The 15,113-nt window shown below is 45.3% G+C and overlaps 1 protein-coding gene across 3 annotated transcripts in view; it reads right to left on the bottom strand.

Moving 5' to 3' along the window:
• ENOX1 (ecto-NOX disulfide-thiol exchanger 1) overlaps positions 1-15,113 on the bottom strand; it is a 581,569-nt gene that overhangs the window by 58,785 nt on the left and 507,671 nt on the right. For all 3 annotated transcript variants that reach the window (XM_046028124.1, XM_046028126.1, XM_046028125.1), the window contains one exon: positions 11,158-11,214. In XM_046028124.1, coding sequence (XP_045884080.1) covers positions 11,158-11,214 — 57 coding nt within the window. The remainder of the gene's footprint in view (positions 1-11,157; positions 11,215-15,113) is intronic.

The following is a 15,113-nucleotide window of genomic DNA, read 5'->3' as shown; positions in this document are numbered from 1 at the left end:
AAAGTTCCACATTTGGACTAAATGAGATCCCTAGACACAGTTTGATTGGAATTTATTGGGCCTCCACCATGCTTACATTCATCAAATATTTTTTGAGCATTGACTCTGTCTGTGGTAGGCTTTGTGCTAGATGAGATTCACAGATGAATAACAGTAGTTCTGCTCTCAGAGAATGTACATGTCCGGAGGATGACAGGCATGTAAAAGATAGTAAAATAAAGTGTGATCTAAGCTATAACATGGCTTGGCCTTGGGTGCTGTGGGCAGCACGTGATCTGGGCAGGTAGAAAGCAGGTGGCAATTAGGCAGGGTGTCGTCTGGCGTCATGTGGGAGTTTATCAGAAATGCAGATTTGCAGGGCCCAGCCCAGATCTGCCCAATCTGAAACTCTAGTTAGTCTTAGGAAACTCTCCATTAGATTCTGTTGCTTGCTAAAGTCTGAGAAATACTGCCTTCCAGAATGTAGACTCATAAGCACATATTTAGGCAAGAAAACACATACTAAATTAAAATCCATAAAGTAAGGGTTAGCTGATTGATCCCTACCACCTCAGCTCTAACTTTCATAGTCTATGAGATTTCTGTACACATTTTTAAAAAATTGGTTTAGAGAGAGCATGTGACTAGGGGGAAGGGCAAAGGGAGAGGGACAGAAGGAATCTCAAGCAGACTCTGCACTGAGCCCAGAGCCTGATGTGGGGCTTAATCTCATGACCCTGAGATCATGACCTGAGCTGAAATCAAGAGTCAGATGCTTAACTCACTGAGCCACCCAGGTGTCCCTTCTGTACGCAAGTGAAGTGGAATGGAATCCATTTACCTTCAAGATCACCTGCAGATAAAATACACAAGGAAGCGTGTGCAGCTCTCATCTAACCAGTCCAAGTGGACTCACAGAGCTGTTCTAGGCTGCCACAAATTCTACGTCAGCTGGGCGCCTGGGTGGCTCAGTTGGTTGGGCATCTGTCTTCGGTTCAGGTCATGACCCCAGGGTGCTAGGAACAAGTCCCGCGTTGGGCTCCCTGCTCATTAGAGAGCCTGCTTCTCCTTCTCCCTCTGCCCTTCCCCCTGCTTGTGTTTGCTCTCTCTCATAAATACATAAAAATCTTTTTTAAAAAAAATTCTACATCAATTAAATCATCAGTTGGTATTTTAACTGTGATATAAACATACCCGCCTATGTCGGCTCATCATTATGGTAGGTTCTATAAGGCATACAAACATCACCTGCCATTAAGGCACTTATGCCTGAGTTGAGGCAGTAGGTCCATCATGGGTTGTTCAGAATGTCTGGAAGGCTGCTAAATACCATGGGAACCTGGAGAAGATGCTAACTGATTTGGGCCAATCTTAGGATAAGGCCCCAAGAAATGGCAATTGAGCTGGCCTTACAAACAGGTGGAATCTGCATGGCAGGCAAAACCTAGCTAGCTCATCAGCATACACTGAGCAGTCTGGAAATGGTCCAGACAAAGGCACTCTGTAATCTCATGGGAAAGCTGACATAACAATAAAAATGACGGTGATACCGAGCACCAGAAGCCACAAATCTCCCCTACAAGGGCAATTTCAGGGCTGGAAAGGCTGAGGTTTATAGGATTTTCTTGGAAAAAAAAAAAAAAATCAAACGAACAGAAATCTGAAAAAAAAAAAAAAAAAGATGAAGTGGTCTAAAGCTGGGGAGTCTCCTCGGGGGAACTGCAGAGGTCTTGGAGAACAGCGGCCATATACCTGACCAGGCACTGCCTGCCAGTTTCCGAGGGACTGGGCGTGTTCACAGGCGGGCTGCTGCCTAGGCGGGTGACCGCAGAGACCTCCGTGCTCCTGCCGGCCACACACCTCAGATCTACTCCCTCATTCCTCCAGAAGTCCCCCCATCTTTCTGTAATGAATCTAAGCCATGATGGCCTCTTCTGTGAGCACCAGCTTCCCTCCCCAGTTCAGCGCGTGCTCTGCCTGAGGCAGGAGCACGTGGAGGGCATTCACCCGGAGGTCTGGTCTGCTGAAATTCTGTGGTACCCTAAGTTAGATTTAAAGCCAGAGTTTGAGGTTCACAACCTGCCTGGAGGTTTGAATACACTGCTCAGTTACAGGTGGCTACGTCAGGGCCTCTGGTGCCCAGGAGAGCAGCTAGGGTGGGCGTCCCTCTGCGCACGTGTGGGGCTGGGACAGGGAGGGGAGCCACACTTGGCGGACAGTGGACTCACAGCCCTCCACGGCCCGGTGGACTGCCACCTCTTGGGCCCTAGAGAGGGAGGGAGGGAATGGAGAGAGGGGTCTCCCTCAAGGCTGGGGAGAGTTTTGAGGTTGAAGGATTTAGAGCACGTTTCCCCTGATTGTCGTGGGTCGAACAGATATCTTTCCAGGTCCAGCCTTGGTAGTTACTCCCAGGAAGCCCACCAATCCTTCATTCGCAGATTAGCACCTCAGCTTTTTTGCTTCGAGTTCAAGAACTGATTTGTGGATCAAGTTTCCACGAAGTGTGTACATCCGTGCAGCCACAAACAGACCTCCGTGCAGGCAGAGCTGGCAAGGCGTGTGTGCCGGCCGAGGCCCCGCTCCGCTCCCCGCCAGGGCTGATTGAGAGGGGCTGGTGGGCAGCAGCAGATGATGGAACAGGAAAACTTCCTGTCGCAGCCTTTCCCGCCCTCATCTCCCTTTTGCTTCTTCCCATCTCTCCACCTACTTTTCTTTTTTGTCATCTTCCTACACATTTCCTCAAAGAAATGCCACAGTCCAGTGAGTTATGTGGCAGGATAATGGATGAGGTCTGGAGATGAGCAGCATGTGTGAAAACGGGGAAGGCCCGCTCTGTTCCATGTCACAGAGCGCCTCTGGCTGAGCCTGGACGAGACCCATGTCGCAGACGGGGAGCTCACCACTGCTGACCCCGGGCTGGCTGTGGCATTTCCCACCTCTCCCCTTCCTGCTCTCCTGCACTATCAGCATGAACTAGAAGTGTGGGGGGGGGGGTCCCAAGAACACTGAATAGTCTAACATTCTCAGGAGCCCCGTGGCACCACAGAGACAGGACTCAGAAGGGACCTTTTCAGGCTGGTGAGTCCCTGCTCCATGCTCTTTTCAGACCACTACTCTTGGTGCTGCGCCAGTGGGAACCGAAGCTGTTTGCGTCTCAGAGGCTCCTGGGACTCTCCCTTAATGTCTTCAAGAGGCACCAGAACAAACTTCTGCTTCTATTCAGCTTTTGGACTCCAGGGTTTTACCCACAAATGTTCCCAGACTTTCTCCCTATTCACTTTTGATCAGCGTATCGGGTAGCGCTAAGCCATAGAGCTGTGATTAAGCCCTCTGGGTCTCTTTGACTTTAAAATGATGTTTCTTGCACTCAAGTCATGCCTGCATGCTTATGCATGCCTCTCTTGTTGATGGTTTGGCCGTATTAGAAATCTTGGCCACATTAGAAATAAAACTTTCATTCTTTATTTGGGATTAGAACTCTTTTTGTTTTTAATTGATCACTCTTATTAATCTCATGCATTTTTCTCCAGAGGGTGGACAAGCCTCAGTGGGGTAGGGGTGGCCTGGTTCTGTGTGCCTGGGTCTGGGATCCACACAGAGAACAGACTCCATAATCCCGAGACCGCCAAGAAGTCTGACCTGCCGTTCACAGCACAAAACCCAAATATCATGTCTTGCTATTATTCTTCTAAATAATTCATCAAGTATATATCGTTTACCTTTCTCTTCAGAAGGCAAATATTCTTGGGAGTTGCATTTCCTCTACTGCTGAGGAACTCAGGAGTCTCTTTCAGCGCGCTAACACCCAAACGTTAGAACTGGCTATGTATCTCACCACTCACCACATAGGTGCTGAGCGCTAACATTTCTAAACAATCCGTGGATCTCCCGCCGTCCCTAAATCCCACTCAAACGAGAATCTCCCACATTTGAAAAGTGAATTAACTAGTATGTTGTTAATGTTCACAGCATACTGTCTGTGACGGCAAGAACAAATATTTTGAGGTCCCATGGCAGGAACTGATTAAAACTAGAGCATATGTGTGTCATGAAGTATGAGGCCGTCATTAAAAGTCATAACTAAAAAAATACTTAATAACATGGGGGAAAGCCTAATGATTTATAAGGGGAAAAGCATAGGCTATAAACTGCCAACGGGATATGCTTCAAGTGTGGTAGACGAGTGTACGTGTGCTCACAGAGATGAAGGAATTACAAAGAAGTGGAAACACCAATTTCTGAATGGTGAGATTGCAGGTGGTTTTCTTTTTCTTTATATTTTTCTGCATTTTCCAAATTTTCCACAAAAACAGATGGTGCTTTTAAGAAAAGAAGCATTCACAGGTATGTAGATCGGCTCTATTTGTCACCGGTCTTCCATTTTAAATAATTCCTTTGCTTCTGCACCAGGCAGGATCATTCAGCCTTTCAGGGAAAGTACATTTGGTTTCTTCAAGCTCAAAAACTTTTGTTTCAGATCTTGGCTTTAGCTATCTTGGTATCCATGTCCGTGTCAGACCATTTTACATAGAGCTGAAATTTAGGTCTCTTTTGCTTACTCTTCTCTAACCTGGCCTGGGGAAAGAAGGTATTTCCACTTCTCTAAGGCCAAACCAGCAGCTTTACTGGACATGTGCTTATTTCGTTACCTGCTCCAAATCCACTACTGGCCAAGCAGCTACTGCCAAGTCAACTCCCATCCTGACAAAAAGGACAGAACCGTAGCCCCCAGGTCCAGCTGGGGAAACACACTGTTGGTTGGCAGTGAGGAGTTTGCTAAGATAACGTCTCAGGTGTTTACTGGAAACAAAAGCACAGACCATGAAGCCAGCTTCTGCCCATTTTTGATGGCAGCTCCCTCTTATCCTTCCCTGGGGCTCTGTGCGAGCCAGAAAGTGGTACAGGGCCTTTTCCAGGCACTGGTCCCTTTCAAGGGTACAGGGTTGGGATGTGTGTGTGGGTTTTTTAAGACAGAATGACGGATTTCATGGTAACAGCACAACATGTGGTTAATTCACAGCAGATAACGTAAGGCTGCTGTGTTGTGGCAGGAGGGGGTAGGAGGGATGAGGATGGGGAAGGGAGCACGCAACGATGCTACAGGAGCTGTAATTTAAGGAGAAGACCAAGTCCTGGAAGTCAGCATTTGGTATATGAGCAGAGTTGTATATTACAAGGTAAAGGGAATTCTAGTCCATTACAAGTCCACCTTCTTGATTTCAAACATCTCCCGAGCAAGGGTTCCCTCAGGCCTACACTGTGGGTCCATGTCTCCCTGAAGAAAGACAAAGTGGTTGCTGGTTTTCCAGTTGAGCTTCTCAAGGGTCCTAAAGCTCCCTGTGTATCTACATAGCACATCCCATTCCTGTCAGACTCTTCTCTCCATGGGGCCAGTCCTTCTGATAAAGGACTCATCTCCAGAAAGTTACTGGAAACATGCAAATAAGTTACCTCAAGTCTGTGATGCCCGCTGTGATACTAACTTGATGGTGGAGAGTGAGCCCTGATAGGCTGAAACATAGGACGAGCAAGTTTTGCTAAGGGTAGGGTGTGTGATAGGAGGTCAGCTCCCCCTGGGCTAGAACCATGTTGACATGACTCACTGATGGATCTCCAGCCTGTGGCGCAGCAGCTGGCCTGTGGAAGGCCAGGGTAATAACAATACGTAACACGTACCAACCATGTCTGCACTGCTATGCCATGCTCACAATGAACCCTGTGAAGCAGGTGTGAAATTAACTTCAATTTAGAAGTGAAAAAAATGTTGGTACAAGGGGGCAGTGATCACTCAAGGTCTCCTGGACAGTAAGGGGCAGAGCCAGCATTGAGGCCAGGCCGCTTGGTGCTGAGACTTGTTCCAAACCCTAATACTCTGCTGCCTGCTTCCCCACTCAAAGACTACTTGATTAACAGAGTGAGAAGAGGATGGCGGGACAAAGCAGAGACTCCATAAGGCTGAGGGCAGTAGGACATGGTGAGAAGAGGTCCGCATGGCTAGAGGAAGTGTGACCTCTGTAGTCTCACACCCCAGTCCCGCTAGGCTCATGCTCGCCAGGTCAGGGGCACATATTGCCCTCATAGAGCCTGTGGGATGAGATGTGGGAAGAGTGGTTCCTTCCATCTTATCTGCTCCCCTTCCAGTTCCAGGTCAGGGGGACCCCCAAGAGCAGGTAGGTAACAAGTTGTTACGGAAGGAAAGGATGGCGCCAAGGTGTCTTAGCCTTTTGAGAATATGGGCCCATTCTCCTGTGGGGCTTTCCTTTCTTCTTTCCTGCCTTATTTACTACACCAGTGTATATTTTTACCTACTGTGTTCGCCAGCCTCAAGGATGAAAGAAAGCCACGTTCCGAAACTGGGCAACAGACCCAACCCTTGTGGAAGTTCCGCCACAGACATCATTAAAATACAGGGTTAACAGTGGCTTTCTGCTGTGGTGTGCAAAACCTGAAGAATGTTCTTCACACAGTTATCTCTTCTCCACACTCCTAACATCTTTACTTTGACAGATTTAAAGACAACTCTGAGGATTTACTTTCTTACAGAGGCAGCGTGAAAAACTGAAAAGTCTTTTCTCTTTTGTGTTTTTGTTTTATTGTTCGGTGCGAAGGGTGTTGTACTTGACAGTGGGAACCTTCAGTATCATGAATTAAAAGTCTCTTCACAGGTTGCAAATGATTCCTCTAACTCCAGTGTGTGAGCCTGAACTGGGCAACCAAAAGACTATGGTGTCTAGGCTTTACTATAGCAGACACAAGGGTGGAAACAGTGGAAATTCATGGAAAATTCTTAGACCAAATTGTTCATAAAACTGCGGGCTTCAGCCACCACTGTACTTGACTCCTCCAAATTCTTTCTACATTTCTCGCATCCTCTCTCTTCCCCTCCACATTCTCACCAAACATTCACATGTAAGGATCATAGGTGGGGATAGCTCTGGGGAGAAGGTCATCAAAAAAGAGATGCAAGATGAGCACAGATGATCTTTTTTTTTTTTAGACTTTGGTCTCTGTTATATATAATTACTAGGGGCCAGGCTATTTGTTTAGCAGTTCTGGGGATTAGGAGATAGCTCAGAGACAGAGATAAAAAGGAAATTCTTAGTTTGCTTTTTAGGAAAGGAAACTAGGTCTGGAATAACTGAAATTTCTAAAGGAACTGTGATCAAGGCTAAACTCGGCTACACTTAGAAAGCTGGACTGCCCAGCTGTCATTAACATATCCAGTTCCAAACAGAAGGAAAAACCTATTTAAAATCAGAAAGTGCAGTGCTCTTGGAAAGCAAGGTATTGGCAGGTGATCTCAGTTTCTGGCTCTGATGGTTTTAAATCAGACCTCAGAAAACTTTTCTCATGCACATGAGCTTCCAGATCTTGTGATAGGGGACAAGGGTAGGTTTTTTAAGGCGCTTCGGTTTGGGGACCTCAGGAATACCAGACAAGGTGGTGATGGTCAGAGAGTTGTTGCTCAATAAAATGTAAACACAGTGGAGAAATAATAGTAACAGACCAAATCTACGTGTGGTTAACATCCCATAAGCCTGACAACTCTTGGGACTAAGGCAACAGAGTCAGTAAATTACAAGACTAGACATATTTTTATGGGTCCCTTCAGGACCACTAATGGATACCATAAGTGTACATCTGCTCTACGACATTCTAAATGCTAACAATTCTGTAAGTCTGACGCTCCCTGCCAGACTTGATGACATGGCTATTAATATACGGTATCCCCCAGAAACAAATATGAAAGATGCCGAACAAGATTTACGGGCATGTTAATTACAGCACTATTTATAATAGTGAAAAAATGAGAAGTTAAATGCCTAACACATAGGCCTGTGGTTCAATTATTGCATATCTGCATTACGCAGTCATTAAGAATCACGTCTTTGAGGAACATTTGGTGACAAGGAAAATACTTAAGATATAATGAGAAATCAAAAAGGTACAAAACTGAAAATAATATGATAATATTTATTTATGGGTTTTTCCCTCTGGTCATATATATGCACATGACTGGAGAGAAGGAAAATAAAACATTAACATGGTTACCTCTGAGTAATGAAATACTAAGTGATTTTTCTTTACCTCTGTATTTTTTTCTGTAATTTTCCAGTTCCATACAAACTACTTCTTTTACAATAAAATGTATTGTTTTTAAAAAGCACTTGTCAACTCTCACAAGAATATCCAGCTAAGCCGGCACCAGTCCTGTATAATTGTTACTAATTAATAATATGCAAAACTTCTGCATATGTGAATAATGACAATGAAAAAAAAAAATCTATATGTCTTTGTCAGTAACCTCTGGGCCAGAGGCTTTAAACCTCATGAATTGCATTAAAATCCATCCTGTCAAAGTTCCGCTTTCTACATTAAACACGTCATGGGGCTAAGTGAAGAGAGGGAACTGATGCTGAGTATGCAGTCTGACCCTGGTGTTTATGTATCTGGTTTCCCTAAGCACACTTATGGATAGGGAAGGTGAAGTTCAAAAAGGTCAAATAACTTGCTCTGGTCACAAGTTTATTCAGGGGCCAAAATGGGACTTAAAACCTCTCAGTCTGGTTTGAAAGCTTTGATTCCTTCTACCACTGCAGAGCTGGTGGAAACTTTAGATGGGACACAGACTTCATAGCAGACATTTAAAAATATCTTCATAAGATATTGCTCAGGGGCTTCTCATTGTGGCCAAAATAACTTATTTTTGTTTCTTTTCATTCACATCACCCCAGTGAAGGTGGTAGAGAAACTGCCCAAAGGAGACAACACTACAGACAAAAGAGAGAAAGACAAGTGAAGAGCCTACTTACTGGGAAACCCCTGAATGACCAGGCAGTGATTATGATGAGTACCCAGCCTTCTGGTCCGTGAGGCCGTGGCCATGAGCAGTGACCAGCAAGTGTGGCTGGGCTCAGCCTTCCACAAATATTTCACCCGTCCCTGGTCACGATGCTGCTCCTCCCTCCTACTTGGCCTGAACCTCATCTCCCAACAGTCATTTCTTCTGCTGATTACAAAGCCCATATCCTGGATTCCAGAGAGGAATTTTTCAAAGCTAAAAACTTCCCTTTAGGAAGAAAAGACCTCAAAGATGATCTTCCATTTTTTTTCATTTAATAATGAACGGATTTTGACATTTCTCAAAATGAGAGCCTAGGGACTAGATATTATGGTAGGCTTATCTTCACAAGTATCGTCAATTTAATTAAACCAACAGATGAGCCCATAATCGTAACTACATCCTGCTCAGAACCTCACAGTTACAAAGTAATTCCACGTCTGTTCTCTCATTTCCTTCTCACCATAAGCCTTATGGAAAGAAAGGCAGGTAACACCATCCCCATTTACAGGCCAGGAAACTGAGGCATACTGCAGTTTTGGCTGGCTTGCTGGATTTATGGTAGCTTCCTTGGAAGGCACAGAGGTACTGACTGAGGGGAGAGCACATGAAGCTTCTGGTTGAGAACATCGCAATGTGTTGCTGGAGGACAGAACCCTGGAAAAAAGCCCTAGGGTAAGAATGGGGCTTATGAAATATTTGAGTAGGAAGAGAAAATACTTCGGTAGAAATATTGCCTGTAGAGAGCGTCTTCCTCTCCTTTTCTACTTTCTCAGCCTCTCCATTCTTCAGAGCCAACCCAAATCCCACAGATCTGGGAAGCCATTTTTTTTTTTTTAAGATTTTATGTATTTATTTGGCAGAGAAGACAGAGAGAGCACAAGCAGGGGGCGGGGCAGAAGGAAACAGAGAAGCAGGCACCCTACTGAGCAGGGAGCCTGATGCCAGGCTTGATCCCAGGACCCTGAGATCATCACCCGAGCTGAAGGCAGACGCTTGACTGACTGAGCCACCCAGAATGGAAAGCCATTCTTAATTATCCACCACAAGGAAACCCTAATACCACCACCTTAAGGTTCCCACGTGCCTTAGCTCATTGCAACATCATGACACATTTCTGAGGGTGGCTTTGCCATGTTTTACAAACAAAAATGAAGCTCAGGAGGGCTTGCCTGCCCCAACTGGCACGGTTAATAAGACGCAAAGTCCAGATTTCAAACTACATCATGTCACAGCTGCCTCACGTTCCTGTACACTTATCACATCTTATGTATCACTCAAGTGTCCCCTCGTTCCTCCACTGAGTTCTAAGTTCTCGGAGAGAAGACGGCAAGCCTTACGTTTCCTTGTAACGGTCCCCACTGCCAGCACTTAGCAGAGCTCCATGTACACAGTAGGTTCTCAATAAATGTCAGACGTTAACTATCTGTTTAGTAGGAACAACAGCTATTAAGAGGGATTTTTTGGTGCTTTGGATGTCAGGCTTTCCGCAGTATATAATTAAAACAAGAGTGAACATGAAATGTATAATTTCTCCTAGCTCTAGCTTAATCAGGCATTCATTACCATGTCTGATTCTGTGTTAGATGAAAAGAACTGCTTAGTAAGCATTTTCTGTGATGAGGATAATCAAATACATACAGATATCAGATCTTTAAAAGACAAAAGCAAAATTATCCAACCCAGGGAGAGACAATGATCTACACGGAATAATGTTCCATCTGAGACTGAGGACCTTCCAAGGCAAAGAGAGTACTTGACTAAGGCTGGCAACTGGATACGCAAGGAAAACAGAGAGGAAATCAGGGTGCTCACTGGGATCTTGTATCAAGAAGATGGACGGACCATGCTACTGTTCTGATCAGAAACAAAGAGAGGCAATGCTTTCAAAGGCTTTTCTGAGAGAAGGAGTTTGCTCTGAATCCTTTCTAGCATAACAATCATTTCATTTCCATCTTCAGTGACAAGCAAACTTAATAAAATATACATGCAATATACAACTTAGTACCCTGTTTGGTCTCATTCCATTTGCCCTCCCAACCCATCATTAGTGTATAGCTTTGAAAATATAAAGAGCTCAAAGAAATTCACTGAGATGAGAATTTTTACAATAGAGATTGGCTCATGTACCTTGAAATTGACGTTTGCTAATCTCAGCTAACAACGGCAGTACCTGTCTTCCACACTTTGTTGCCAAACCATTCACAGTAATCTTAATAAGCCACTGAGAGGTAGGGCTTCTGACTTCCTTGGTGTTATAAATAAAATGCCACATACCTGTGGGCATTCAACCAACATCAAGCAACAAGAGCAAATATCAGGTGAGCGGTACCTACATTTGTGTCCTCATGGCTGTGGCCATTGGTCTCAACCAATTCCTTGGTACCTTTTAACTGCAAAAGAAAAAACAAAATGCCCAAATGAATAAGCAAGCATATCTGTCAAGTATATATCATCCTGTTACTTCTGATTTATCTTGAGGTTGCACTTTATAAAACTTCTGAGAAAAAAAAAACAGATGGAACACATAATTCTAATGAGTCTTATTGAAACCAGTCGGAGACCAATACTTTATAAAACTTAATGGCTGGCAAAAAATAAATGGGTCTTGGTCATTATTTTTTAAATAATAAGATTAGAAAGCAGTTCCATAGGCATAAAATGTATAAAATTGGTTCTTAAGAATAATAAATGATTTCATTTCCTAGTTGTATTGCTATTAATTTCAACCCTGCAGCGTTTGCAAGTTGCCACCAGCTAAATGATGTTATACTAACGATTACTCGTGAATGATGTATTTTCGGTTGTTCTAACATGCTGCAGTGCTACTCTATGTGTCCTCCTTGAGAACATATTTGAATGACTGGCATTGTTTCTGGAGGCCTGAAAAAAAAAGATGATTTTCTTCTTTTTGTAAAGGAAGGATTGGGAAGACATTTCCTTGGTCACTGAGGCATCAGAAGAAAAGCTCTTTCTCAAATGAGATTTTTAACAGTGAACATTTGAAAACACTACTCTCTTTACTCTCTCAGAAGGCTTAGGAGTGATCCGTTATCAGGAGATTTCTGGAAACCTTTAATTGGCATTTTATCCTCGCCCGGCTCAAAGCAGACATTTGGAAGCAGAGAGCAAGGGCAAAGGGTGAGCAGACCTCGCAGCTGCCGACCAGTATTTCTTCCTGCCTTATTAGTGCTTAGGAAGCAGCAGCTTCGTCATCATCTTTTTTTATGCCAAAAATAAAGTATTCATGGCAGGAAATAAATGCTTAAAGTTGGAAAGAAAAGAAGAAAATAAATGCATGTATATTGACAGTGCATCTGATCCAGAATATTGGTTCTGATTATCTGTACATATTGAAACAAAAGTGTCTTGTTTTTTTTAAAGACAATGTCCAATTCTCAGCAATAAAGCCACACGCTCTCCGGGCCAAGAGACGGGCTTTGCCAGAGGAGGGGTAACACGAAGATGCTGAGGCTGGGGCAGCGGACTCTGGACCAGAGGCTCTTTGGCTCATTTGCACATCATTCCCACTTGAGAAACAAGAATTGCGCCCACTGGTCTTCAGGGCTCCCTCACTGATGTTTCCCCACATAACTACAATATGTTACAGACATGAAAAGCAGACGGTGGCACCTGGGTGGCTCAGTGGGTTAAGCGTCTGCCTTCGGCTCAGGTCATGATCTCGGGGTCCTGGGATAGAGGCCCACATCGGGCTCTCCACTCAGCGGGAAGCCTGCTTCCCTCTCTCTCTCTGCCTGCCTCTCTGCCTGCTTGTGATCTTGTTCTGGCAAATAAATAAATAAAATCTAAAAAAGAAAAGCAGAGAAAAGCAGATGAGCCCCACAGTGATAGCAAGACCAGCCAATATCACAAGGCACGGAAGGACTCAAGACCCTCTCTGTGTTCCTGGCGAAAGTTTTCTGTCTTATAGGGATTTTACCCCCACCCCCTTCTCCTCACCAACCCTTTCTGCTCACGCTAGGTCCTGAGGCTCTGCTTCCGTGACACAAAGCCGGCTTAGCAAGGGAAGACTTTGGTATTTTGCTGTGGAAGTAAAGGACCATGTCGTGGAAGCCGGTTCCACCCTTTACAAGTTTACTGGCACGGACAGGCCCACTGCTCTCCTCCCTTGTAAAAAGATTCCATCCTGATGCTCTACATCCTCCTGTCTTTGGACACTCGCTGTTGGCTCTCCTCATACTCCCTGTCTACTGGTCCTGCTCCCTGCCCTGGTCTCCTCTGCCGGAGCTGCCACAGGCCACCGCTCCCTCCCGCACCTGCAGGCTGGTCGCTGCTTTGCCCTCATTGGCCTCCGCCCATCCTTCTCTCCTCTAGCGGCTCCCCTCCTGCAGATGGCGTGGAGGGGCGTCCTGGCTGATGATACCCGGGCTTGGGAAGGAGCTCCAGATGTCAAAAGCTGCGGCTTTGGAAAGGAGGTGAAGGGCAGGAGCTGGTGGGGCCTGAAGGGACTGAGAGAAGCTGCATCCTAACAAATAGGGCAGGCTGGGACCTTCCTTAGGGAACCTGGGGAATAATCCTGCCTCCCCTGATGGGGATGATGCAGGGGCTCTCAGCGGTAAGGGTCTACCCTCATGAGCTAGTCTTTCTTTTTAGGATTCCCATCAAATGGCATCACTTTGAATAGCAAAGTACTCGGTCTTCAGAATAAGGTGGGTCTCTTCCTGTGTGTGTGTGTGTGTGTGTGTGTGTGTACACGAAAACAAGACTAGGCACACAGAGACATACTCCCCAGGAGTGCCTACCTATGCAGGCACTGAACACATGTAGTTACTCCACCTACGTCCAAAGAAAGCCTAATGGGGCAATGCTCATGGCGGTACAGAGGTGCGTTTTCAAGCGTATGTCTGTGCGCGGGTGGTTGGCCCCAAGGAGACAGAAGGAATGTGTCCTCTGTGCTCCCAGTTGCAAGGATGACCGGGGCACCCACCTAGGGGCGCTTGGAAAAACAGTCTGGGGACAGTAGGAGCACCCAGATGTGTTTGCTGTGGTGCCTTCTCAGATGGACGTGCTTTTGATGTCTTTGCTTGAAAAGAGCTATCCCCTTTAGATGAGCACAGCAGATCTAAAAATGATTCCTTCCCAGTCATATTTTCTAGCTCTTTAATGATTTTAGTTGTTTTGGAGTTTCTTCATGTTCCCCATTTTTTTTAAGGAATGGGGATGAAGTGTGATGTTTCACTACTGCCTGTGTATGAGCTTTTTGCTCTCTAAAAATGCAGGTCCCACCAAGAAGATACCAGTGCTTTCTGCAACCCTCAGAATCTCTTTTTTGTGACTGGGGCTCAGACTTCAAATCAAAATACAGGCATAGCTCAGAGGCATCGCAGGTTCGGTTCCAGACCTCAGTAAAGCAAGTCAACAGAACTTCTGGGTTTTCCAGTGAATATAAAAGTTAAGTTTTCACTGTCCTGTGGTCTACTAAATGCGCGACAGCATCATGTCTAAAAAGACAACGTACTGAAAAGATGGGAGTCCTCTGGGACTCCCATGGGAGAAAGGAGAAATCCACCCCTCCCCATCCCAGCAAAGGGAGGAGGCGGGGGGTGGTGGGGGGAGTCGTGGGGGGAGGAGGTGCAAAGGGAGGAAGAGCACAGAACTGGAAAGCTTAGAGCTCTGTCTGATCAGAAGCAAATGTGGACCAAATCAGTGCTGCTCTACTCTTCTGGAAGTCTTTCAGTCATGCAGAGGAGGAAAGCCCAGGGAGTTGGGGGCACCTAGCTAGCCGGTCACAGAGAATTCAGTTTCCATCCAATCGAACTTCACCCCAAATCACACACCTTCAGCCTCAGTCGCCGTTACTCAATCTGTGGTAATCGCATGATCAGCAGTTTCACAAAGCATGTTCCTACGAAGCTTGGGAAGCATCCCACATCTTCACTTTTCACTCAAAAGTCACTTAATACTTTCAGGGGAAAGAAACGGAAACTGTATTTTCCTGCTCCCAAGCCACAAAAATCTAAAAACCACTTGTAAAGTGACTGAGTCACAGCTGGCTATATTCTCCCAACGTCATATTTTTAGAAATATCACTTTTGAAGTTATTTCTATGGTACAAAGAAACTTCGCATAAGCCACTGTGGGTGAAAAAAATGTTAAACAAGCTAAATTTGATTACCCCAAAGGGTTGGGGTTACTCTATGTGATTTTTTTTTTCTGCCTCCCAATTACCATTCATTCCATCCTTGGCAACGTGGGAAGGCCAGAAATAGGAAAGCATTTCAAGAGCTCTCCAGCGCAGATAGGGAGCTCAGATTTCGCTCGGATATCACCC

This window comes from Meles meles, chromosome 14 (genome assembly GCF_922984935.1).
Source record: "Meles meles chromosome 14, mMelMel3.1 paternal haplotype, whole genome shotgun sequence".
NCBI lineage: Eukaryota > Metazoa > Chordata > Mammalia > Carnivora > Mustelidae > Meles > Meles meles.
This window is presented reverse-complemented; position numbering and strand designations above follow the sequence as displayed.